At 44.6% G+C, this 25,752-nt stretch overlaps 1 protein-coding gene across 1 annotated transcript in view; it reads right to left on the bottom strand.

Moving 5' to 3' along the window:
• The window catches only part of DNAH3 (dynein axonemal heavy chain 3), a 389,800-nt gene that overhangs the window by 333,129 nt on the left and 30,919 nt on the right, over positions 1-25,752 (bottom strand). The window contains exons 6-8 of the mRNA XM_073543189.1: positions 25,316-25,505; positions 11,919-12,114; positions 2,855-2,980 (exon numbers count right to left, since the gene is read on the bottom strand). Of these exons, the coding sequence (XP_073399290.1) occupies positions 2,855-2,980; positions 11,919-12,114; positions 25,316-25,505 (512 nt within the window). The remainder of the gene's footprint in view (positions 1-2,854; positions 2,981-11,918; positions 12,115-25,315; positions 25,506-25,752) is intronic.

Raw genomic sequence — 25,752 nt, 5'->3', positions numbered from 1 at the left:
ACACAAAAGTCGCCACTCAAAACTCGCCACGCTGTCCCAGAGCTGTTTAAAAGATGAAAAATGAGCTGTGATTGGTTGCTATCAGCAATAGTTTTCTTTGTAGACAGTTGTGGTAACTGAGGCCTATTATTCTTATCATTTCTATGGTGTTATCGTCCTTCTGTAAAGCTGGAAATAACACAATTTATTACCATGCCAACACAGACCACCCTCTGACACAGACTGCAGGGGGAGCCCAGTATCACACAGGATAGGATTAGATACACGGCTCAGCAGTCAGTATCACACAGGATAGGATTAGATACATGGCTCAGCAGTCAGTATCACACAGGATAGGATTAGATACACGGCTCAGCAGTCAGTATCACACAGGATAGGATTAGATACACGACTCAGCAGACAGTATCACACAGGATAGGATTAGATACTCCGCTCAGCAGTCAGTATCACACAGGAGAGGATTATGTTAGGAACAGCGGAATGCACTAAATAAAATAATAAAGTGCGTTCGCTGCTCGGGGTCCACCGTGCAGTAGGTGTTACAACCGCTGCTGAGTAATGGCAGACGAGCAATATGGCGATATAATGCGCACGGGTTCAACTTCACCCGAAGTGCGCAGAGTAGGCTCTGTTCACACACAGAGGCGCCGCAACAAAAACATACAAAAAGGCTGAGCTTGTTATAGTCACAGGCCTCAGGTAAATGCACACACGGTATAAGATCACAGGAGCAGGAACTAAGACAGGGGCTGCATCCGTCTAGACCTACCGTGTGTGCAGCATCGCTACTGCGAACGTCAAGAAGGGCTGCAGCGCAGCGCAGGACACTGCCGATGGACAACACAGCTACAAAGCAGGCGCTATGTCAGACGCTAGCGCAGAGGTGTGGTGTGCACAGTGGCCCAAAGGTACTGTCACACTAAGAGATATCGCTAGCAATATCACTATAACTTGTGACGTTATAGCGATATTGCTAGCGATATCTCTGTGTCTGATACTTACCTACGACCCGCTCCCCCGCTGGTTATCGCTGATCACGCGAGAACGTCCATGACTGTTTCTCATCTTCAGCTTCCTGCGGCGCTTCCTGCTGCGGAGACGAGCGAAGCGTGGACGCGGGCGGGAGGACGCCGGATCGCCTAGTGTGACAGGTAAGTAGCGACCCCCATCCTCTGCGATGTCGCTAGTGAGATCTGCCTGTGTGGCAGCTCACTAGCGACCACCTAGCGATGCACCAGCGATCCTGACCGCGTCATATCGCTGGTCGAGATCGCTGGTACATCGCTAAGTGTGACAGTACCTTAAGGCTTGCCACAGACTGGCGCAGACTACTGAACTAATTCCCTAACCACATGCGTAATATCAGAGGGAAGGGGTTTCATAATAAGTCAAACACCAGAATCATACATCCATCACCATTCACACATAGCAGTATAGTCTATACTAGCACATGGCAGAACGGCCATGCACGCTTATTATAGCAGCCGGGACCTTCCGGAAGCTTCCAGATCTCCGAGATGGACCAATGCGATCTGGAGCAGGACCTGAGCACATGACTCCCGATCTCCAATGGGAAACTGTCTCATGAGCATGCTCAGTAGGAGGACAGAGGGACTTAGCCCCTGGAGAGATTTGCTGCAAGGCAATCTCCTCTGCTGTAGATAAAGAGCAAGAGACTGCAGAATGTAAGGGTCTGGATTCCTGCAGAGCAGACGCAGGAACCTGACTCCTAACAGGATTAGATACACAGCTCAGCAGTCAGTATCACACAGGATATGATTATATACACAGCTCAGCAGTCAATATCACACAGGAGAGGATTAGATACGCAGCTCAGCAGTCAGTATCACACAGGATAGGATTAGATACATGGCTCAGCAGTCAGTATCACACAGGAGAGAATTAGATACGCAGCTCAGCAGACAGTATCACACAGGATAGGATTATATACACGGCTCAGCAGTCAATATCACACAGGAGAGGATTAGATACGCAGCTCAGCAGTCAGTATCACACAGGGGAGGATTAGATACGCAGCTCAGCAGTCAGTATCACACAGGATAGGATTAGATACGCAGCTCAGCAGTCAGTATCACACAGGGGAGGATTAGATACGCAGCTCAGCAGTCAGTATCACATAGGATAGGATTAGATACACAGCTCAGCAGTCAGTATCACACAAGATAGGAATAGTTACACAGCTCAGCAGACAGTATCACACAGAATAGGATTAGATACACGGCTCAGCAGTCAGTATCACACAGGACAGGATTAGATGCACGGTTTTTATGTGCAATATAATCATTATAATTTGTTATAACTAACCACAGTTGGCTACTATGCCCAGGCAACGCCGGGCTCTTCAGCTTGTAAATATATATATATATATATATATATATATATATATATATATAAATAATAATAGAGCAGACGTGTCAAGAGAGCTAACGGGTCCTCCTTAAAGCCCTGCATGTGACTTAGAGATATTACACATGTACACATCTATCTCTAGGGAAATGATAATTATTTGGATCAATGTAAAATCGAATTTTATTCCCTGTATTTGTTACTGCGTCGGCTTACATTTGTGCAGTTTCATTAATGGGCATGTTATTAAGCCGGAGATGTGGCACCTACATTGTATACTACGTGGCTTATAATTACCTGGGATCCAACAAAGTAATGGTGCGGAGCGAGTTCCATTCACCGTTAGCAACAGGAGCAAAGATCAGGAATAATGAGTGGCTGTGGCAGTACATCCGTGTTGTATGTAATTGCAGGCTAATAACTATCATTAGCAGTATAGGATATATACACTAACAATGCAGCCCACACTTGGGCACGATGAACCTACTTGTTCCGCAGTGTAGTGCGGCCTTCTAGGCAATGCTTTTGAACCAGCTCTTCAAATTCAGCAGGAAGCAGCGGCAAGCTCCCACACAGCAATTCTTTTATCCGTACAAATCTCAACTCGCTGAACCTAAAACGCAATACAAAAAGACTCAGAGGACTGTTCTGTATTCTGCACCAAAGGACGTGATAAGAAAGGTTAGAAGTGATATAACTAAAATCTCAGAATTGATGACCCAACAGAAAAGCTGTAATGTGTCTTCAATCGTTGTGGTGATATACACTCACTGGCCACTTTATTAGGTACACCATGCTAGTAACGGGTTGGACCCCCTTTTGCCTTCAGAACTGCCTCAATTCTTCGTGGCAGAGATTCAACAAGGTGCTGGAAGCATTCCTCAGAGATTTTGGACCATATTGACATGATGGCATCACACAGTTGGCGCAGATTTGTCGGCTGCACATCCCTGATGCGAATCTCCCGTTCCACCACATCCCAAAGATGCTCTATTGGATTGAGATCTGGTGACTGAGGAGGCCATTTGAGTACAGTGAACTCATTGTCATGTTCAAGAAACCAATCTGAGATGATTCGAGCTTTATGACATGGCGCATTATCCTGCTGAAAGTAGCCATCAGATGCCTGTTCTTAGCTGAGAGGAGTGGTACCCAGTGTGGTCTTCTGCTGCTGTAGCCCATCTGCCTCAAAGTTCGACGCACTGTGCGTTCAGAGATGCTCTTCTGCCTACCTTGGTTGTAACGGGTGGCAATTTGAGTCACTGTTGCCTTTCTATCAGCTCGAACCAGTATGCCTATTCTCCTCTGACCTCTGGCATCCACAAGGCATTTCCGGCCACAGAACTGCCGCTCACTGGATTTTTTTTCTTTTTCGGACCATTCTCTGTAAACCCTAGAGATGGTTGTGCGTGAAAATCCCAGTAGATCAGCAGTTTCTGAAATACTCAGACCAGCCCTTCTGGCACCAACAATCATGCCACGTTCAAAGGCACTCAAATCACCTTTCTTCCCCATACTGATGCTCGGTTTGAACTGCAGGAGATTGTCTTGACCATGTCTACATGCCTAAATGCACTGAGTTGCCGCCATGTGATTGGCTGATTAGAAATTAAGTCTTAACACACAGTTGGACAGGTGTACCTAATAAAGTGGCCAGTGAGTGTATATCCAGCATAACATTTCACATCATAACCATAAAGACATAAGGGGTCATGTATAGAAATTGCCACTATTCTCACACTGGATGTACGTGAATTATGCATGTGCACTAGATAGTGTTGTACATCTGGCAACAAGCCACTCGCGCTTTTCAGAAATCACGGTAAAACCATTACGTTTTTGCCATGATCTTGGAATCTTGTGATAAAACGATGCATTTCTGCGAAAATTTTATCGTGTGGGCATATCCAAAGGGTATTTGGATAAGCATGTGGGCATATTCCTGTCTATAGTGATTAGATAGTCCCCAGAAAGCAGCTACATTCACTAGGAGAAAAAGCTGCAGATATCGGCACAATGTGGTGTTCTATTAAAGGGGTATTCTCAAGTTGTCTCGTGAGCAGCGCAGAGCTATGCCGTCTCCTTATTTCTTGAATGAAAGATTTGATCCAAGAGCTTTGTCCTACTACTACACATTAAAGAGGTTGTCCGCCCCTTAGGCTACAAATCTGCTGGCGCCGGAACAGTGGCCATGTGGCTGCAAGTATGCGATTTGCATAAGTCACGTGCCCACTAGACGTGCGTGGCCTTGCTCGGTGTAAGTGTATTGAGCAAGGCAGGACACATCTAGTCAGATTGTGGCTGGAAACATGCAAATTGTATACTTGTGTGAGAATACTGGAGCACCCCCAGGGCAAGTGGGGTTAACTCACTTACTTGGTACCGGGCCGGTCTCTTAAAGGGGATGTGTCGCGGTGGCGGTGACCCGGTCCATGGCCCTGGGTGTCCATGTAAAATAGGTGGAATGAATGAAGTTTATGTATGGTTAAGTTTGTGACGCCACCTGTGGTATCTCGTCAGAGGTGACAGAACTGCAGTGTAGATCCTCTGGGACAGATGGTGGGATGCAGCAGAGGTGTAATAGCTCTCCACAGGCAGAGCTGTAGTCACAGGGCAGCAGTAGTAGATGTTGAGGTAGATGGTGTAGTGTTAGGCACAGAGATGTATCAGTGCTGAGTAGGTTGATGCAGGAAAAAGGCAGAGACACAGCTGAATGTAGTTCCAAAGCTTTACTCACGGTTCTGGCATAGACAGGTGCCCGCTTCAGTGCTGTGTCCTCCAGGTCAAGGGCTCAGCCAACTCCCAGGCAGATGGAATACACCCTTCCAGCACTCCCTTCCAAATGTGCCTTTTCTGAACGTCTCCTTACTAGCGCTAATCTGAAGTACTTGTAGTTATGAATTACACTCAAGTTCCTCTTTCTTGCTGTTACTCAGAACTCCACTCGCAAGACAGGCAGCTGTAGCCTACTTCGGGGACTCCTTACAATCATGTCCCGCTCACACACGTTGCTGCTGTGTCGTCGAGTCTTAGGTGGGAATAAAGTGGTCTCAACTTCTATTCCTCCGGTTTCTGCTGCAGAATCATTAGTATCACACACCGCATCGGATACCGGCGTCCGGCCTTTGGCACATTAAACTTAGGAAAGGGCTCTGCTCTAGCTCCGATTCCAGTTCTCTCCTCCTCACGTTCCGTACTTTTCTATTTTTCTTCTGAAGAACTGATCTTTCTCTTTCTCTCTTTCCTTGCCAGCAGCTCCAGCTCACAGGAGGCTGCTGCAAACACGTCCTCTCTCTCCATCCCCCTCAGGGGAACTCCTGCTAACTTCCTGTCAGCTTTCCCCTCTTAGTGCAATCTAATCTCCACCCACCTCCCAGCACCCTTCATGAACCAAAGCAGCTGCCATAAAGGGTGCTCTGCTGTTCTAAGGTGTCTGTGCTGAGTGTAGGTGCTGGAGTCTGGTCAGGTGTCTCCATCTTACCTGAGGAGTGGTGTTATGATTGGGTCACCGAGGAGGAAAACAAGACCAATCTAAGCTACAGAAAACCAGAAAGGTTGGTAACTAAGCAGATTGCAGACCCCTGATCCTATCCACACAACTAGCAGTAGCCGTTGAGCGAGCCTACGATGATTCTAGATGCCTCGACACAGCCGGAGAACTAAATAAGCCTAAAGCAAGAAATGGGGAAATCTAAACTGCCCCAGAGCAGACACCAAAGGAATAGACAGCCCACAAACATATATTGTCGGTGAGACAAGATGAAAACACAAACACAGGTAGGAAAATAGGTTGAGCAAACGATGGGGCCCACACTAACTAGAAAGGACAGGAAAGGAAAGACACTGTATGCAATCATGCAAAAAACCCTGCAAAAATGTCCAACACTCTAAAGTCACTAGACTTCTCCCACTATATCAGCACTCTGGCATATTCTGAAAGCAGAGCAAAAAGAGGCCAATCTAATAAGGGACAGAAAACAAACTGACACAAATAGTAACATAAGGATGGAAATTCAGCACAGCCCCAGCCGAGGATGGCTGAGCACACAAGACTGAATAGACAAAAAACAAATCAAATGTGAACAATAGCAAAGAACACTTAGCTTGAGCATGCAGGGACTGAACTGGAAACTAAGACCTCAGGAGGCAGGAAAAATCACCAGCAGGGATAGAGGGAGTCGGCTGTCTTAAATCCAGTCAGAGACTCCAGATGTCCAATCGTTGTCCTCATTATCAGGTGGCAGGCCTCTGTCAATTAGATCAGCTCCATTACCTCCTGTAACCAGCAGAGGGAGCCCGAAAAGAGCACTTGCGACTCCTCTGTCAATACAACCAGCTCCACTACCTTCACTAGCAACCAGAGGCAGGCCAGAAAGTGAATTCACAAAAGTACCCCCCCTTGAGGAGGGGTCACCGAACCCTCATCCACGCCACCAGGCCGATCAGGATGGGCCCGTTGAAAAACACGAACCAATCTATCGGCATGAATGTAAAATTATCCTCCTGGCCATAACCCTTCCATTTGACCAAGTACTGGAGTCTCCGTCTAGCCAAACGAGAATCCAATATTTTCTCTACCTCATATTCCACATTGCCTTTAACTAATACAGGGTCAGGAGGTGCCACCATAGGAACTACTGGCTCAACAAACCTCTTCAACACAGATTTATGAAACACGTTATGGATCTTAAACGTAGCTGGAAGAGCCAATCGAAAAGAAACAGGATTAAGAATCTCCAAAATCTTATAAGGTCCAATGAATCTTGGCTTGAACTTTGGAGACACAACCTTCATAGAAATATTCTTTGATGATAAACCAAACCATATCACCCACTTTAAACCGGGGACCAATGGTCCTATGCCGGTTGGAAAACCACTGGGCTTTTTCCTGAGAGAGGGGCAACTTATCCACCACTTGGTCCCAAATCTGCTGCATTCTCTCTACCACAGTGTCCACACTTGGGCAGGTCGAAGATTCCACCTGCCCTGAAGAAAATCGAGGATGAAACCCAAAGTTACAGAAAAAGGGTGACATCAAAGTGGCAGAGCTAGCTCTATTGTTTAGCGCAAATTCGGCCAAGGGCAAAAATGAGACCCAGTCATCCTGATCAGCAGATATAAAACATCTCAAATAGGACTCCAAAGTCTGGTTTGTTCTCTCAGTCTGCCCATTGGTCTGAGGATGAAATGCAGAGGAGAAAGATAACTGAATTCCCAGATTGGAACAAAAAGCTTTCCAAAATCTGGAAACAAACTGGACTCCTCTGTCCGACACAATGTTCTCAGGAATCCCATGCAACCGAACCACCTGTTGTAAAAACAAGGGCACCAACTCAGAAGAAGATGGCAACTTTGGGAGTGGTACAAGAGGGACCATCTTAGAAAATCTATCACAAATCACCCAGATAACAGTCATTCTCTGAGAGACAGGAAGATCGGAAATAAAATCCATTGAGATATGGTTCCAAGGCCTCTTGGGCACCAGCAGGGGCATCAACAACCCACTAGAATGAGAACAGGGTTTAGACTGAGAACAAGTCCCACAGGACTGCACAAAATTCCTGACATCACGAGATAAGGCAGGCCACGAAAAAGACCGACTCACCAAATCTCTGGTACCAAAACTACCTGGATGACCAGCCAACGCGGAGCAATGAATTTCAGACATCACTCCCTTCCTCAACTGGTCAGGAACATACAATTTTCCCACAGGACAACGCTCAGGTTTGTCCTCCTGAAATTCCTCCAGGGCACGTCTCAAATCAGGCGAGATGGCGGAAAGAACTACCCCCTCACCTAGGATGGCAGTAGACTCGGTTACAATAAGAGAATCCGCAAAGAAGCTCCTAGAAAGGGCGTGCGCCTTAATATTCTTAGTGCCCAGAAGAAAAGAGACCACAAAATTAAAACGCATGAAAAACAAGGCCCACCTAGCCTGTCTAGGATTCAAGCGTTTGGCTGATTCAAGATAAATCAAATTCTTGTGGCCGTGAGGACCACCACTTGATGTCTAGCTCCCTCCAACCAATGTCTCCACTCTTCAAATGCCCATTTCATGGCCAATAATTCCCGATTCCCCCCGTCATAGTTACGTTCAGATGGGGAGAATTTTCGAGAAAAGAAGACACAAGGATTCATTTTAGAAGTCACCGGATCTTTTTGGGACAAAACAGCTCCTGCACCAATCTCAGAAGCATCTACCTCCACCTGAAATGGAAGTGAGACATCAGGTTGCCGTAGAACCGGAGCAGAAGTGAACCTCCGCTTAAGCTCCTGAAATGCCGAGACAGCTTCTGGAGACCAAATCAGCACATCAGCACCCTTATTGGTCAGATCAGTCAGTGGTTTGACAATACCAGAAAAATTACCTATAAAATTACGATAGAAATTAGCAAAACCCAAAAACTTCTGGAGAGCCTTCAAAGAAGTGGGCTGAACCCAGTCATAAATGGCCTGTACCTTGGCCGGGTCCATTTCAATAGCCGACGGAGACAAAATAAATCCCAAAAATGAAATCCTCTGTACACCAAAGAGGCATTTCAATCCCTTAACATACAGGGAATTTTCCCTCAAAATACGGAACACAGTCCGGACATGTTCCACATGAGAATCCCAATCACTGGAAAAGATCAAAATATCATCCAGATAGATGATCAAAAACTTATCCACAAAGTCCCGGAAAATATCATTCATAAAGGATTGGAAGACAGAAGGGGCATTAGTGAGCCCAAAAGGCATCACCGGGTACTCAATATGTCCCTCCGGAGTATTAAATGCCATCTTCCATTCATCTCCGTGCTTGATGCAAATAATATTATACTCCCCCCTGAGGTCAAGCTTGGTAAACCAGCAGGCACTTTTAACTCTGGAAAATAAATCAGAAATCAGTGGTAATGGGTACTGATATTTAACCGTGATTTTGTTAAGGGAACGATAGTCAATACAAGGCCTTAATGAACCATCTTTCTTGGTCACAAAAAAAAACAGCACCTAAGAGTGAAGAGGATGGCCTAATATGACCCTTCTCCAACGACTCCTTGATATAACATCGCATAGCATCATGTTCGGGTACCGATAAGTTGAAAAGCCGACCCTTGGGAAATTACACCCGGGCATCAACTCAATTGCCCAGTCATAACTCCTATGAGGAGGCAAAGACGCAGACTTACTCTCACTAAATACATCAGAAAAATCAGCAAAATAATCAGGAATATCATGAGACTGGGGAGAGGTGGAGAAAACAGGAGTGTCACTAAGAACTCACTGACAACCCCTACTCACCACAGACACAGATTTCCAATCCAAAACAGGATAATGAGTTTGCAACCAGGGAAAACCCAGAACAATAGTATCATGCAAATTGTGCAGCACCAAAAATTTACAATTTTCTTGGTGGTCTGGGGCGACCCGCATTATCACCTGGGTTCAAAACTGGGGTTTATTCTCCGCCAAAGAGGTAACATCAATACTCCTCAAAGGGTACGGCACGGTGGCTCAGTGGTTAGCGCTGCAGCCTTGCAGCGCTGGAGTCCTGGGTTCGAATCCCACCAAGGACAACATCTGCAAGGAGTTTGTATGTTCTCCCCGTGTTTGCGTGGGTTTCCTCCGGGTACTCCGGTTTCCTCCCACACTCCAAAGACATACTGATAGGGAATTTAGATTGTGAGCCTCATCAGGGACAGTGATGATAATGTGTGCAAAAATGTAAAGCGCTGCGGAATATGTTAGCGCTATATAAAAATAAAGATTATTATTATTAAAGGAATAGGCGTCCGCAGGGGTATCATGGGAAAACCACAACATTTAGCAAAGACCAAATCCATCAGATTCAAAGCTGCTCCTGAATCCACAAAAGCCTTAGCGGAAAATGTGGACAAGGAGCAGATAAGAGTAATTGCCAAAAGGAACTTAGGTTGTTCACTGCCCACAGCAAATGTGTGTGCAAAACGTTTCTCTCGTTTAGGGCAGACAGAAATAGTATGAGAGGCTTCTCCACAGAAAAAACACAGCTTATTACGCCTTCTAAACTCCTGACGTTGCGCCCTAGACAAAACCCTATCACATTGCATGGGTTCAGACGTTTGTTCAAAAGGCGGCAACGCCTCTCGTGTAGTTTTACGTTCACGTAAATGCCGATCAACTTGAATGGCTAATGACATAGAATCATCAAGAACAGAGGGAACAGGAAATCCCACCATAACATCTTTTACGGTTTCTGATAAACCCTTCTGAAAGAGAGCTGCTAAGGCACCATCATTCCATGTAGTAAGGACCACCCACTTTTGGAATTTTTGACAGTATAACTCTGCAGAATCCTGACCCTGGTTCAATGCCAATAGGGTTTTCGCAGCTTGATCAACAGCATTAGGTTCATCATACAACAACCCCAAGGCTTGAAAAAAATGCCTCCACATTAGTCATAATAGGATTTCCAGGTGTCAGAGAAAAATCCCAATCCTGGGGATCGCCGCGCAGCAAGGAGATGACAATTTTAACCTGCTGCACAGAGTTCCCCGATGAGTTAGGCTTCAAGTCAAGAAATAATTTACAATTATTCTTAAAATTCAAAAATTTAAACCGATCCACAGAAAACACATCAGGACTAGGGATTTTTGGTTCAACAGCAGGTGATTGAGTGAGATAGGCGGAAATTCCCCGCCCTTCAGCATCGAGCTGCTCAACACGATCAGACAATTGCTTAATCTCCATTAAAGAAAAATTCCTCCTACGGCCCCAGAGAAAAAGAGGAAAAATACATATATATATATATATATATATATATATAAAAAAAAACTCTGACACTTTTTTTTTTTTTACAATCTTCTCCTGCTTTTGAGTACCCTAGAATCTGCTGTTTAGGCTGGTGATTCTGTTATGATTGGGTCACCGAGGAGGAAAACAAGACCAAGCTAAGCTACAGAAAACCAGAGAGGTTGGTAACTAAGCGGACTGCAGACCCCTGATCCTATCCACACTACTAGCAGTAGCCGTGGAGCGTGCCTACGATGATTCTAGACGCCTCGAAACAGCCGGAGAACTAAATAAGCCTAAAGCAAGAAATGGGGAAATTTGGAGAAAGTCAGAGGTGTAACTGGTCTATCACTTGCTCTGGATGTCTTGATTAGTCCAAGGGAAGGGAGAGCGAAGCCAGTATTGATTGGTCGCAGGGATTGCATGACATAATAATGTCACGTGAGCCCCAGGAGATCCACTGCCAGTACTAGAGGTGAGTATAAGTGTTATGATCTAGCAGAAGACTCCATAATATCTTCAACTCAAGCCTATGGCTATATCTTAGCTCCATACAGCCTCCAAGTGGCACTGAGGTGTATTAAAGTGCTGAAAAACTTCTATGAGGTTTTACTGCAGCTCCATATGCCTATATTTTTATATGGAGACACACAGAGGTTTGCGTTGTAGCCAGATGTTTTCCTTGTAGCTTGCTCGATGGGGTCCCATGTTATGAAGTTCACCTTTGTAGATCATACAGCCTTTCTTACAGATCATACAGTATTTCCAGCTGTTTTACAATAAGCTATAACAATACTTACTGAGTAGCCCAGAGTTCTTGCAAAGTCAACATCATGGGGTTGGTTGTGAAAAGGTGTTCTTCATTCCAATTATGAACATCTTTGTATGAAGAGTGCCAAGGAACAGGGGCACGAATTACCCGATGAGGAAAGGAACGAGGTATGTTGCTGATCAACAGCCTCTCTCTCTCTTCAGGATCCTTTAGGATGTAATCAACTGGGAAATAGAAAAAAAAAATATTCTCATCATCAAACAATCAGCAAGGGGATTGTGAAATATTAATGTGACAGGCCATGAAAAAAATGTGATTTACCTGTAGAAGAAACAGAGATATAACACTTTTAACTTATCAGGAAATACACATGGCATAACTAAGCCTCAGTATAGGAGACTAAAGGGCCTGTCACACTAAGCGATATCGCTAGCAATATCGCTATAACGTCACTGGTTTTTGTGACGCTAGCGATATCGCTATGTCTGATACTTACCTCCGACCGCTCCGCCGCTGGTTATCGCTGATTGCGCGAGAACGTCCTGAGCCACTTCTCGACGACTGCTTCCTGCGCTTCCTGCTGTGACGACGAGCGACACGTGGTCGCGGGCGGGAGGACGTCAGGATCGCCTCGTCTGACAGCTAAGTAGCAACCCCCGACTCCAGCGATGTCGCTGGTGAGATCTGCCTGTGTGGCAGCTCACTAGCGACCACTTAGCGATGTACCAGCGATCCTGACCGCGTCATATCGCTGGTCGGGATCGTTGGTACATCGCTAAGTGTGACAGTACCTTTAGATTTTGGAAAGATGATACGAATAACGACCTGTCTGCACATGACTAGACTATGTTTCTATTTAAACCCCGAAGAAAGACCCTTAAAGAAGCACTCTTCCTCCTCTCATCCAATTTTTTATCCTCTTAATATATTGTAATCATCTTGAAAGAAGCAATCCCATCAAAATTTGTTTCCTATTAATATATTGCAATCATCATATTATATAACACTGTGCACTTACAATTGCTCATATTGCCTTTCTACCAAGTGTGGCATGGCGACTGGTCATGTGATTGATAGGCGGTATGTATCGCAGAGGTGGGTGGCCCTGTGATGGAAGCCTGGGTGTATTTTGCTCAGCAGATCTACTGCTGAGGATTTTGCTCTACATTGGGAGGCTTCCAGGTGACTTGGAGAGATGGGTGGGTCCAGTCACCTACATACCCACCCAAGGGGTGTGTCTGAATACCTAATGAAGCCTGTGTGGTTGTGAGTTTCAGGACCTGCAGTGAGGTCATGACCATGTGACCAGCCCATGCGATTCATACCTCACCTGTAGATGTGGTTACAGGCTATGAAATCAAAGTGTGTTTAGCACATGGGAGTGAGTGTTTGGGAGTCTGGCAGTGTGCACAGACTTCCATGTATCCAGGTGGGACACTACAGAGTGGTCTGTGTGCAGAGAGGGAGAAGCCTTCCTCTGTCTGTGGCTCCAGAATTTAATAAGAATTCCATTTTTCTTTTCTTAAAACAACGGAACAAAAAGCACAGGTTTGAACAGAGCCTTAAAGGGAATCTGTCAGCTCATGTTTGCTACCCAAATCATGGGCAGCATGTATCAGCCGCTGGCTGTCGGATCACAGCCATGTATGTTTGTCTCTGAAATGATGTGGTATTTCAGACAAAAACATACTTTAAATAGCTGCTGTGGACTGAGCCGCACTGTGCACTAGTCGTATAGGCGAGCCCCCAGGGGATTCTCCCTGCCTGCTGACAATGACTGGCAAACCTCTGCCAGACAGGGACCTGCCTGTATGACTAGTCACCTGCGCAGCTCGATCCCCAGCGGCTATCAAAAGTAGGTTTTTCTCTGAAATGCTGCAGTGTTTTAGAGACACACATACATGACTGGGACACTACAGCCAATGGCTGATACACGATGCACTACAGCCAGTGGCTGATGTCATGACTCTGGACAGGATAGTTCTGCCTCCATCCTGGTCAGGTCAGGGTTAATTCAGTCCGCCTCTCTTTGGTTTTGGGGCGGCTATTTAATGTTGGCAGTACCTGGATTTAGTGTCGGTGATACTTCCGTATACTCGGTTAGTGGTTGCTGACCCAGGTGACTCATCCTTAAACGTGTGCTTGTGTGCCTTGCTGTGTATGACCCGGTTTGTCCCCTGACTTCTGCCTCTGTATCCTGCTTTTGTACTGCTCTATCTCTCCTTTTTATCTGACCCCCTTGACTTGTCCCCGTTTATTCTGTCTTGTTCCCAGGTACTGCGCGTTTGTCTGGCTTCTGACTCTCAGCTCTCCTTGACCACGTTTACTGTCTTTGCCATGTGCTCTGCGTAATTAGTGTCCTTCCCTGCACTCACGTGTGGTGGCTCCGCCCCCTGGTCACGTGGTCGCTTAGTGCCAGTTCCTGAGCTCACTACTCTAGTCTCAGGTCCTTGTGCACTGCGTGCCTTCTGCCTGCACTCCCTGCGCTCATTCATGCGTCCCCTGATAGCGCCCCCTAGGCAGCGCCAGTGACACCTTAGGTGTCATTACAGCTGATACATGATGCCCACAGTTTTGGCAGCATGTATCAGATGACAAATTCCCTTTAATAAAGGCCACACACAATGGAGCATATTATTGTTCTGCTTGACAAACCTTTAAAGGGAACCTGTCACCAGGGTTTCCCCATATAAAGACAGCATCTTTCTGCCCTCTGTTACAGCATTCTGGGATGCTGTCTGTATGTTCCCTATCAGCACCGCAAGGTGCAAGAAATAGCTTTTATTATACCTCCAGATGTGGCGGTCCTTTCCGATGGGAGTGTCTGGTCTTGATCCGGTGCCTCCTCTCTTCTTGCGGTCGCTGTCCTCCTTCCTTGCTTCATGTGGATGACGCAGAACAAAGTACAGTAGTATATATGCACGGGGAAAGGATAAAGAGCACTGATGACCCAAAGGTAAAGCCAGCGCATGCACACTACAGTTTTGGCATGGCAGAGAGAAGAGAGTCTGTACAGGAACGCAATGGAGGACACTGTGTGGATGACATTGTACATGTCACCCATGTGAAGCAGGGAAGGAGGATGGTGATCGTAAGAAGAGAGGAGGCCAGAGACGCCAATCGGACCGGACTGCACCATCTGTGGGTATAATAAAAGCTCTTTTTTATGCCTTGCAGAGGATTAGGGACATAGAGTCATAGAATAGTAGAGTTGGAAGGGACCTCCTGGGTCATCTGGTCCAACCCCCTGCTCAAAGCAGGATTCACTAAATCATCCCAGACAGATGTCTGTCCAGCCTCTGTTTGAAGACTTCCATTGAAGGTGAACTCTCCATCTCTTGTGGCAGCCTGTTCCACTCACTTATCACCCACACTGTCAAAAAGTTTTTTCTAATATCTAATCTGTATCCTCCCATTCAATTTCATCCCACTGCTTCTAGTCTTTCCTTGTGCAAATGAGAATAAAGATGATCTCTCTACACTATGACAGCCCTTGTGATATTTGTAGACAGCTATTAAGTCTCCTCTCACTCTTTTTTTGCAAGCTAAACATTCCCAAATCCTGTAACTGTTCCTCATAGGACATGGTTTGCAGACCGGTCACCATTCTGGTCACTCTTCTCTGAACTTGCTCCAGTTTGTTGATGTCTTTTTTAAAATGTGGTGACCAAAACTGGACACAGTATTCCAGATGAGGTCTGACCAAAGAGGAGTAGAGAGCAATAATGACTTCTTGTGATCTAGACTGTATGCTTCTGTTATTACATCCCAGAATTGTATTAGCTTTTTTTGCTGCTGCATCACACTGTTGATTCATGTTCAGTCTGTGATCTATTAGTATACATATATACAGAATCCTGTAACAGAGGGCTGAAAGGTGTTGGCCCTACCCGCTGACAGTATCCCTTTAACCTTTCAATTGGTATATTTCAACTTGTGTCACACCCACAAACTTTATCAGCAGTCGGGAGATATTTTGTATATGACTCTGGATTGAGCACATCTTCAAGATGGACTGGATGCACAAAGGTGCTCTTAATGTTCCCTGGTCACGGTAAGATTTTAGGCTCAATATTGTTAGCCTATTTTGCTCATTACTGTATGCGTCCTTCTATGCTTCTGTCAAATTCTTCCTTCTCTCCTGCTATGGGATTATGCAGGTTTGCTGCAAGATCACACAAACCCTCATATGGCAAGATGCAATAATAGCGGTCCGGGAATATTGGCGTATTATGGACTCATATTCCATGTCCTAACATTCATAATAATCCACAATATCTTTGCAGGTTGATCTACACGAGACATAACATGCACGTATAAGAAAGATGAAAAGAAATATTACAATGTGGTGCATTACAGCCTCAGGTATTCCACATCTTCCCATTCACAATGATCCATCATGAACTCTATAAGATTTCATGCTCAAGAGTGGAAACAATTGGGTTTAGCTTTTATTACTATGCAAGGCTGAAAATCTCTTTCCAACCACATTTGATTAAATCGTGTATTCTGTGCTACATATTCTCCTTCGTTATTACAAACCCATTCTCTGTATGATCATGCACGATTCAGGCTGGCAGGAGAGAAGTGAAAATACATGGCATCTTTACCGGGAAGGTGAGCGGCTTAAGATTCAACAGTTGCTTCTCTAATTCCTTATTGCAGATGAAAATGTTATGGGAAGGTAAGCGCAGACACGTGGTAATCCCTCCAGCCCCAAGATGCCCAGTTTAACGCATTGCACATGGTAATTCTTCTGGAGGAGCATGTGATGATCAGCTGCTGGGCGAAACTCTAGGGGGCCGACTCATGAAAGTTTTTACTCCAAAACATTGTGTAAAAGTTTTGAAAGTTTTGTGACTTTTAGCATTTTCATGCCAATTTGAATCAGTTCTGCCAAAATGGGCCAATGTTTGCCAATGACCAGACGTTAGCTATGCTAAGGTACTACAATGCTACAATTCTTCTATCTTAACGCTAAGATTCTGCAAGTCCATGGTTCATGGGGGTGCTTACATTTATAGGTCCATAGACAATATCATAAATCATAAAATATGAGATAGGGCATTCTAGGAATGTTCAGCCAACGGTGTTTTTACTAAAGCGTCTTTTTTGGTATCTTTGCAGTCATTTTTTGCTGTGCTTTTGCCACTACTGTTTTTTTTTCTACATGTATGTATAAAATAGTGAGCTGCTTCCAGCCGGAAGCCACCTGAAAGAACAGTCAGGTCAGTTTTAACCAATTTGTGGATTTACAAATGTGAAGATGTTAAAAAAAAGCTAAAAAGACTGAATATATGAGCAGCAAATCGGTTTTACACTGCCATACATTTGTTCATTCTTTTTAGCTTTTATTACTCACTTTTTCTAGCAGATTTCAGAATTAACCCCCCAGAAAAGACTTCATCTGCACATAGCCGAAAAAAAAGCTCAAATTCCTGAACATATAAACATCGAGTTGTTTTGTTTGTAGAAATTAATAGGAAGATTTGCATGTTCCCCAGATGAAGCTGTGGTGAAACGCTCGTCAGGTGGATGGTTGGTGAGCCTGTGCCCTCTTTGCTACACTTCTGGACACTGTTTGGAATGTTTACAGTACCAGGGCATTATTGATTTTGTCCACAGGGACCTTATTATTAATCCTTCTTCCTTGCTCTATAATATTAGTTGATTTGACGTTATTTCGACTCTCTACACATGTATTTTTTGCCTGTGATTCCTCAGTGTTTCATTGTCATTCCTTCTATATACAGTGGGTACGGAAAGTATTCAGATCACTTTAAAATTTTCACTCTTTGTTTCATTGCAGCCGTTTGGTAAATTCAACAAAGTTCATTTTATGCTCATTAATGTACACTCTGCACCCCATGTTGACTGAAAACAAAACAAATGTAGACATTTTTGAAAATTTATTAAAGGACAACTTAAAATATCACATGGTCATAAGTAATCAGACCCTTTGCTCAGACACTCATATTTAAGTCACATGCTGACCATTTCCTTGTGATCCTCCTTGAGATGGTTCTACTCTTTCATTTGAGTCCAGTTGTGTTTAAATAGCCTGATAGGACTTGATTTGTAAAGGCACACACCTGTCTATATAAGACCTCACAGCTCACAGTGCATGTCAGACCAAATGAGAATCATGAGGTCAAAGGAACTGGCCAAGGAGCTCAGAGACAGAAATGTGGCAAGGCACACATCTGGCCAAGGTTGCAAATGAATTTTTGAAGTACTCAAGGTTCCTAAGAGCACAGTGGCCTCCATAATCCTTAAACGGAAGAAGTTTGAGACCACCAGAAGTTTTCCTATACCTGGCCATCCAGTCAACCTGAGAGATCATGGGAGAAGAGCCTTGGTGAGAGAGGTAAAGAGAAACCCCAAGATCACTGTGGCTGAGCTCCACAGATGCAGTAGGGAGATGGGAGAAAGTTCCACAAAGTCAACTATCACTGCAGCCCTCCACCAGTCGGGCCTTTATGGCACAGTGGCCCAACGGAAGCCTCTCCTCAGTGCAATATATATGAAAGCCCTCATAGAGTTTGCTAAAAAATCACATGAAGGACTCCCAGACTGTGAGAAATAAGATTCTCTGGTCTGATGAGATGAAGATAGAAATTTTTGGTGATAATTCTAAGCGGTATGAGTGGAGAAAACCAGGCACTGCTCATCACCTGCCCAATACAATCCCAACAGTTAAACATGGTGGTGTTGGTGGTGGCAGCATCATGCTATGGGGGTGATTTCCAGGTGCAGGGATAGGACGACTAGTTGCAATTGAAGAAAACATGAATGCGACAAAGTACAGAGATATCCTGGATGAAAACCTCTTCCAGAGTGCTCTGGACCTCAGACTTGGCCGAAGGTTCACCTTCCAACAAGACAATGACCATAAGCACACATCTAAAATAACAAAGGAGTGGCTTCAGAACAACTCTGTGACTATTCTTGACTGGCCCAGCCAGAGGTCTGACCTAAACCCAATTGAGCATCTCTGGAGAGACCTGAAAATGGCTGTCCTCCAAAGTTCACCATCCAACCTGACGGAACTGGAGAGGATCTGCAAGGAAGAATGGCAGAGGATCCCCAAATCCAGGTGTGAAAAACTTATTGAATCATTCCTAAGAAGACTCATGACTGTACTAGCTCAAAAGGTGCTTCTACTCAATACTGAGCAAAGGGTCTGAATACTTAGGACCATGTGATATTTCAGTTTTTCCTTTTTAATAAATTTGCAAACATTTCTATTTTTTTCAGTCAAGTTGGGATGCAGAGTGTACATTAATGAGAAAAAAATGAACTTTTTTGAATTTACCAAATGGCTGCAATGAAACAAAGAGTGAAAAATTTAAAGAGGTCTGAATACTTTCCGTACCCACTGTATGTGCAATATGTACCTTTTTGGCTCATCCACCATCTTGTTTTCCATGTATTAATATTTTTGGCATTTTTTATCGTTTATATTTTTAATGAGGCTCAATAAAAATGTATATCTTTTACAGTGATTTTTTTGCATTCTGCACGTTGTCCTTTTTAGTTTAAAGGGAGTCTGTCACCCCACTTTTGGACTATCACCTGCGGCCACAGCCATCAGTGGCTTATCTACAGCGTTCTGTATTGCTGTAGATAAGCCCCAGATGAAACCTGAAAGATAAGAAAACAGTTACATTATACTCACCCCGGCGTTCGGTCCGGTCTGATGGGTGTCGCCTTCCCGTCCGGCGCCTCCCATCTTCATACGATTATGTCCTCCTCCTTGCTTCTCCCTCGGCTCCTGCGCACGCGTACTTTATCTGCCCTTTTGAGGGCAGAGCAGAGTACTGCAGTGCGCAGGCGCCGGACCTCTCTGACATTACCGGCCCCTGCGCACTGGGGTACTTTACTCTGCCCTCAAAAGGGCAGATAAAGTACGCGTGCGCAGGAGCCGAGGGAGAAGCAAGGAGGAGGACATCATCATATGAAGATGGGAGGCGCCGGACCGCGACACCCACTGCACCCGACTCCACGCCCCAGTGAGTATAATCTAACGTGTTTTTCTTATCTTTCAGGTTTCATTGGGGGCTTAGCTACAGCATTACAGAATGCTGTAGCTAAGCCCCTGATGGCTGTGGCCGCATCTGATAGGCCAGAAATGGGGTGACAGGTTCCCTTTAATTTGTTATATTAGTGCAGTGGGATGATTTAACCCACTGTCCTTCGATTTCTTCAAGTGTAATACATATTAGAAAGTTCTGCAAACTCCTAGCCCCAACACATTTGTTTCACATAAAGCTAAAGTAGACAACCCCTTTTAGAAATATTTTATGGTTTTTATCATCATTTTTCTACCATGTGCTAACAGAGAACAGCTGTGGGATGTGATCACGGTTCTCAGTGTCTGGGATTGCATACAGGGCTTTGTGCGAATATGATTACCGCACATCTCTGAACACAGGGAAGCAATATTACAACACAGATGAGCTTTGCAGGCAGCGTAGGCAGCCAAACTGCATACGATTAAATTGTGCCTTTATGACCCATTATATAATCTAGCATCGACAATAAAGAATTAAATTGCCTGACTCTCTGCTTTAAACATGGAGCTAAACTGCATAAAGTAGGACTACTTTATAACACAATGGAGCCCTACACTGGAAGCTTGTGATCGGGAGGATTGTGGTGTCTTGCTATACTCCCAGATGACCTTTCACTTTCTTCATGTCTATAGAGAATCTTGTTCCCACTGTCTCTGGGGATTTCATGTGTTCTTTTATTCCAAAAAAACATTTGTTCTCCAAAAACGTTTTTATTAAATATAGTTAACAACTACCCAATAGCTCATAACAGGCAACACTTCAAGGAAAGATCTAGTAAGTAGTGATGAGCGAGTATACTCGTTGCTCGGGTTTTCCCGAGAATGCTCGGGTGTCCTGAGTATTTTTGCGTGCTCGGAGGTTTAGTTTGTGTCTTGTTTCGAACCAGCTGCATGACTTATGGCTGCTAGACAGCCTGAATACATGTGGGGATTCCCTAGCAAACAGGCATTCCTCACATATATTCAGCCTGTCCAGCAGCCGCAAATCATGCAGCTGCGTCGACACAAACTAAATCGCCGAGCATGCTAATGTAAGGGGTCGGCCAAGGCTAAGTGGTGCCCCACTCCCCTTGCCCGTGTTCGTGTTATGTCATGTATGTTTTGCAATGCTGCGACTGTGTAGTGTAATGTGTAAATATATATATTGTAGGGAAAGTGCAGTACTTAAGTTAGCTCACTAGATGGGGACACATAAGCACTAATAGATTAGGGTAGGGAATAGTTAACATAGGAGGGGCCAACTGTGGGTAAGTCTGTGAGCTTCCCCCATTTTAGTCAGTAGGGCCTGAGAGCCCAGACGGGGCAGTTGGCAACGTAACGTTTAAGCCAGTAGCCCAGTCATCCAGGGCCTGTGGGCTGAAGGTCACAGTAGCAAAGAAATGCAGTGCAGCTGAAATATGTGGCAGCAAACTATGTGGGCAGATGCCCTTATGTCTGGGGCAAAACGAACAAGGGAATTCCCGAAGTTAGTGAGGCTGACCAGAAGGAACTCTGCGGTACTGAACGAGTCAGTACGACCCTGGGACATTCCGGAAGAAGTGAGGAAAAGTATAGGGAGAGAAAAGGATGTACTCTGTGATGAACCCTATGTTGCCTCTGTGACTGAACTGGACGTACTGAGAATGGAAACAAGTAAAATTGTTTATTTTAAGTTTGAACTGGACTCTGTCTCTCTTTCTATGAAACCGTCAGGAGGAAATCCTCAGCAAATCAAAGAGGAACCTGATGGATCCGAAAGCGGAAAAAAAGTATGCTGCAAAGGAGACACTGTGTGCATGTGGCAGGGGAGCGGGGCGTGATTGAGCAACCATTGTCAGCCACGACTATGGCCCTGGCTCCCCTTACACCAAAATACTCTGAGGACACCCGAGCATGCTTGGGAAAACCCGAGCAACGAGTATACTCGCTCATCACTAGTGGTAAGGTGTCCAAATTTCAGATCTCCTGACTTATCTGTTTATTACATTGTTGTTATCCCTATAATTCTGTAGTAATTCTTCTCAGAATTCTGTATAGTCCTGTTCCTCTGATGTTCCTTTTGGAAATGTATAAGTAAAATGATAAACTGAGTGGCCACATCAGAGTTTAACATAGGGAGTGATACAATGCTCTGCTACATACACACACAGCTCTACCACATACATTCACACAGATGTGCTGTATATCTGCAGTGCACAGATATACATAATACTGCTGCATGCACACTAAATGCACACTCAGTTCTGCTTTACATACACACTCACAATTGTCAAATACACACACAGCTCTGCTACATACACACACAGTTCTTTATATACACACAGCTTTGCTATACCCATACACACACAGCCCTGCTTCATACATACACACAGCTCTGCTACATACACACATAGTTGTCCCACATACTCAAACAAAGCTCTGCTACATACACACACTGATTTTAAGTGAAGTGTAAACATTACCACATTTTGAAGTTCCTTCCTGGCATGGGACTGATAACATAATCTCAATGGTTCTTTAGCTAGTCAGGACCTGCAGGATGCGTGCAGCTTTGGAGATGGGCAGGTAGCTTTCTCTCCTGCCCTGCACCAATCAGACTGATCAGTGTTGGGCTGGAAGAGGGAGAATTGTGCAGCTGCACAGTTCTTTCAGTGATTGAGTAGGACGCTGTGTCAGCATTCTTCTCCATCATAGGAAGCTGCCACTAATACGAACACTGTTTTTAGCAAAACATTTTCTTTCTAAAAAGTAAATCTCATAGTCCAAAAATACGGAACATTTTAATTTGTGGTTTTGAACAAAAGCGCAATTTGATTTCCACTTGTAAGAAACAGGATGATGTGATAAATGGGTGATTACCATAATTTGATCAGTTTGTTCTTGCTATTAAAAATTGAGCAGCAAATTGAGTAAATAGGTCAGGCGGACTATTGACTTGAAGGTTATGAATTTTTCATACTCCTTGAGATTATAGTATTCTTTATCCAACTTCTTGATTTCGGTTTTGAAAGATCATAAAGTGTAATCTGCAGTAAAATTACATGTCTAGGGATTGATCAGCCTTCCTAGTAATTGATTCATCAATCAGAATTTACACTGTCAGTCTCGATTTGTCAGGACAGGCCAGGGGCGAACAACGGTGGCACAGCATTAATTGTGGACCTGCGGGTAAATGCATTTAATAAAGCTGCATGTCAATCTGTACTCATCAGGGAAAGCAAGCTCTATCACTGCAATGAATTAAAAACCTGTATATATGACATGGTAAGAGCTACTATTTATATTACAGGACCCTGGAAATTAGCCACACATGGGGAGTCCTGCTGATGGGATCCCCGGGTTTAGTTATTTTGGTTTTCTAAGCATTGTCACAGTCCAATAAAATCTGCAATCTGGAATAACAGAGCCACGCTTAACTCCCGATATGCTAAAGCTACATGTGGATGTGTCTGTGCAAATGTCTGCACGGCAATTATATGCGCCCTGTAGTTTTTCTATATTTTGCTTGTATGTGAAGGTTGTCTGGTTTTCAAAAGAATCTTTTAATATGGATTCTCAAAAATCAACTGATTAAAGGGGTTGTAGAGCACCGAGACTGAGGCAAGTCCTGTACTTTGTGTGACGGACCTAAATGTGTCTCTATAGCCTTTTAGGCTTCTTTTACACTTACCGGGTTTTTTTGCGGCCCGTTATTGAGGGCCTTTTTTGCGGGCAGTATCGCTGCAATTTTCACAGTCACCGTTTTTCAAGTTTCCGATACTATGGAAGAAGTATTGGAAAAAAAAACTGGCGTTCCGCAAAACCGGAAGTGACGGTGCACCACAAAAACAAACTTCCGTTGTTTTTGCAGCCCCATTGATTATCAATGGGGGCCATGTCCATAAGCCGTGAAAAAGATTGAGCAGGCTCGATCTTTTTTCATGACCGCAGATACGGCCCTCACGGCCATACGGCACACGGCGCTCCGACTAATTTTTGTCGGCCGATTTTGCGGCCCCATAGAAATCTATTGGGGCCGCAAAAACGGCCAGCAAAAACACAGTAAGTGTAAAAGAAGCCTTACCATTCACATGAATAAGAGAGAGCTGCAGTAACATTCATGGCCACCATGCAACGTGCAGCGCTGTACTAGCTCCAGTGTGCTGCTGCCTCTTCGGTTGATCTGTGGGTTTACTGAGAGTCAGTCAGCCATGCCATCAATCTGATGATAACCTATCTACCTTACCTACCGATCGTATAAATTGGATGAGTGCTATCTGTAGTTTTCACGGATAGCCCTCTTCTCCAAGTTAGTCTATGAGGTTGTGCACATGTCCATTTTTTTCCCGCAGACCAAGTGGTCCGAGGAAGAAAAAAAATAGCAGCATGCACAATTTGACTCCGAGCATCAGATGCCACCTAATTCAAGCCTACAGGTTGGGTCAGTGAAAAAAATTCCACACACGGATGTCATCCAAGTGTGGCCTGATTTTCATGGATTGACATAGCAGAGAAGGTGGAGAATTTTTTTTCCTCTCTAAATCGGATTCCACTTTGGTGACACTCTGATTAGTCTGATTAACATTGGACCATTTTTTTCAGATGGAGAGAAAATCGTCATGTGACCCTAGCCTAAGGATAGGTCACCAGTATTAAAGGGATCTTCTAAATAAATTTTGCCTTAAATTATCAGAAGTAATGATTAGGTGGTGCAAAGCATTTCAACAGATACCTATTTTTCCGCTATCTGGTGCCTGATTTGTATGCAAATTAGGCTCACAAATTCAGTGGAAGACATATTAGTGCACTTACAGTCCTTAGTTTATTGCGACGGTGACGCTCTCAGCTACTTGATTGCCAGCAGAGACGGGGGCAGCTGCAACATGTCAAATCTGGTCCCCACTGTCAATCAAGCACTGGGAGGAGAAGCTAAGAGGAGACGAGGATTGGCCAGGGATGATAGGGAGAGACGAGATGAATCCAATGCACAAATTATCCCCGCACTGCTTCCGGTGATTGACAAGTCTCTACCTAAGCACACACATTGGGCAGACCTGTCAGTCAACTGGAGTGGGGAGGTGAGAATTCAGCCGGGGACGACCCTGGGTTCATCTCCCCCTCTTGACCCTAGATGGACTCTTGAACTATGTTCTCTCTGAGGTGCCGAAACGTTTCAGAAAAAAATAGGTGCCAGGATGCTGTCGCACAGCCAGGCTCTGATTCATGCTGCCCGTAGTTTGGTTCCTTTTAATCTACAAATGCTATATGTCATACAGATTATATATAAGATGAACAGAATAAGTACAAGTTTACTGCCCCATCCAAAGATGCCATGATGATATGCATGTGATTCCGTTTTTTAAGGAGACAGAAGATGAAGAATTGATGCTCACCGATACTTTTCCGAAGGCTCATGTAATAATCATAGCCAATCTCTTCTTTTATTTGTTGAAGCAATTTCTCCAGAGCTGCGTTTTTCGGCAGTTGGCTGAGAACACTTGTTAAGATTCTGTCCATCTGCTGCTTCTCCTGGGGTGCCAGCATTTCGCTCTGAATCCCCTGGTGCATGTAGTAGAAATACCTCTGAAACAGATATCAAGATTGTTGTTTAGTATGTAGAATAAGAGGGCTGCGCATAATAAGATGTGTATGAAAGAAGAGTTTTTCCACTGCATCTGGCAATTTGCTCCCTAGAGGAGCAAATCCTCTATAGATTAGAAGTAAGCCTGGACAGTCTTGGGCTGGTCCACAGAGAACAGGGGAATCTCCCGATAGGCCCCTGTATATAAGTGGGCTCCCTACTGACCAGTAATTGGCCCAATACACTTGA

Source organism: Dendrobates tinctorius, unplaced genomic scaffold, assembly GCF_039654945.1.
Source record: "Dendrobates tinctorius isolate UK_male_01 unplaced genomic scaffold, ASM3965494v1 ptg000129l, whole genome shotgun sequence".
NCBI classification, from domain to species: Eukaryota; Metazoa; Chordata; class Amphibia; order Anura; family Dendrobatidae; genus Dendrobates; species Dendrobates tinctorius.
Note: the sequence above shows the minus strand (reverse complement) of the source record. Positions and strands in the feature narration are given on the sequence as shown.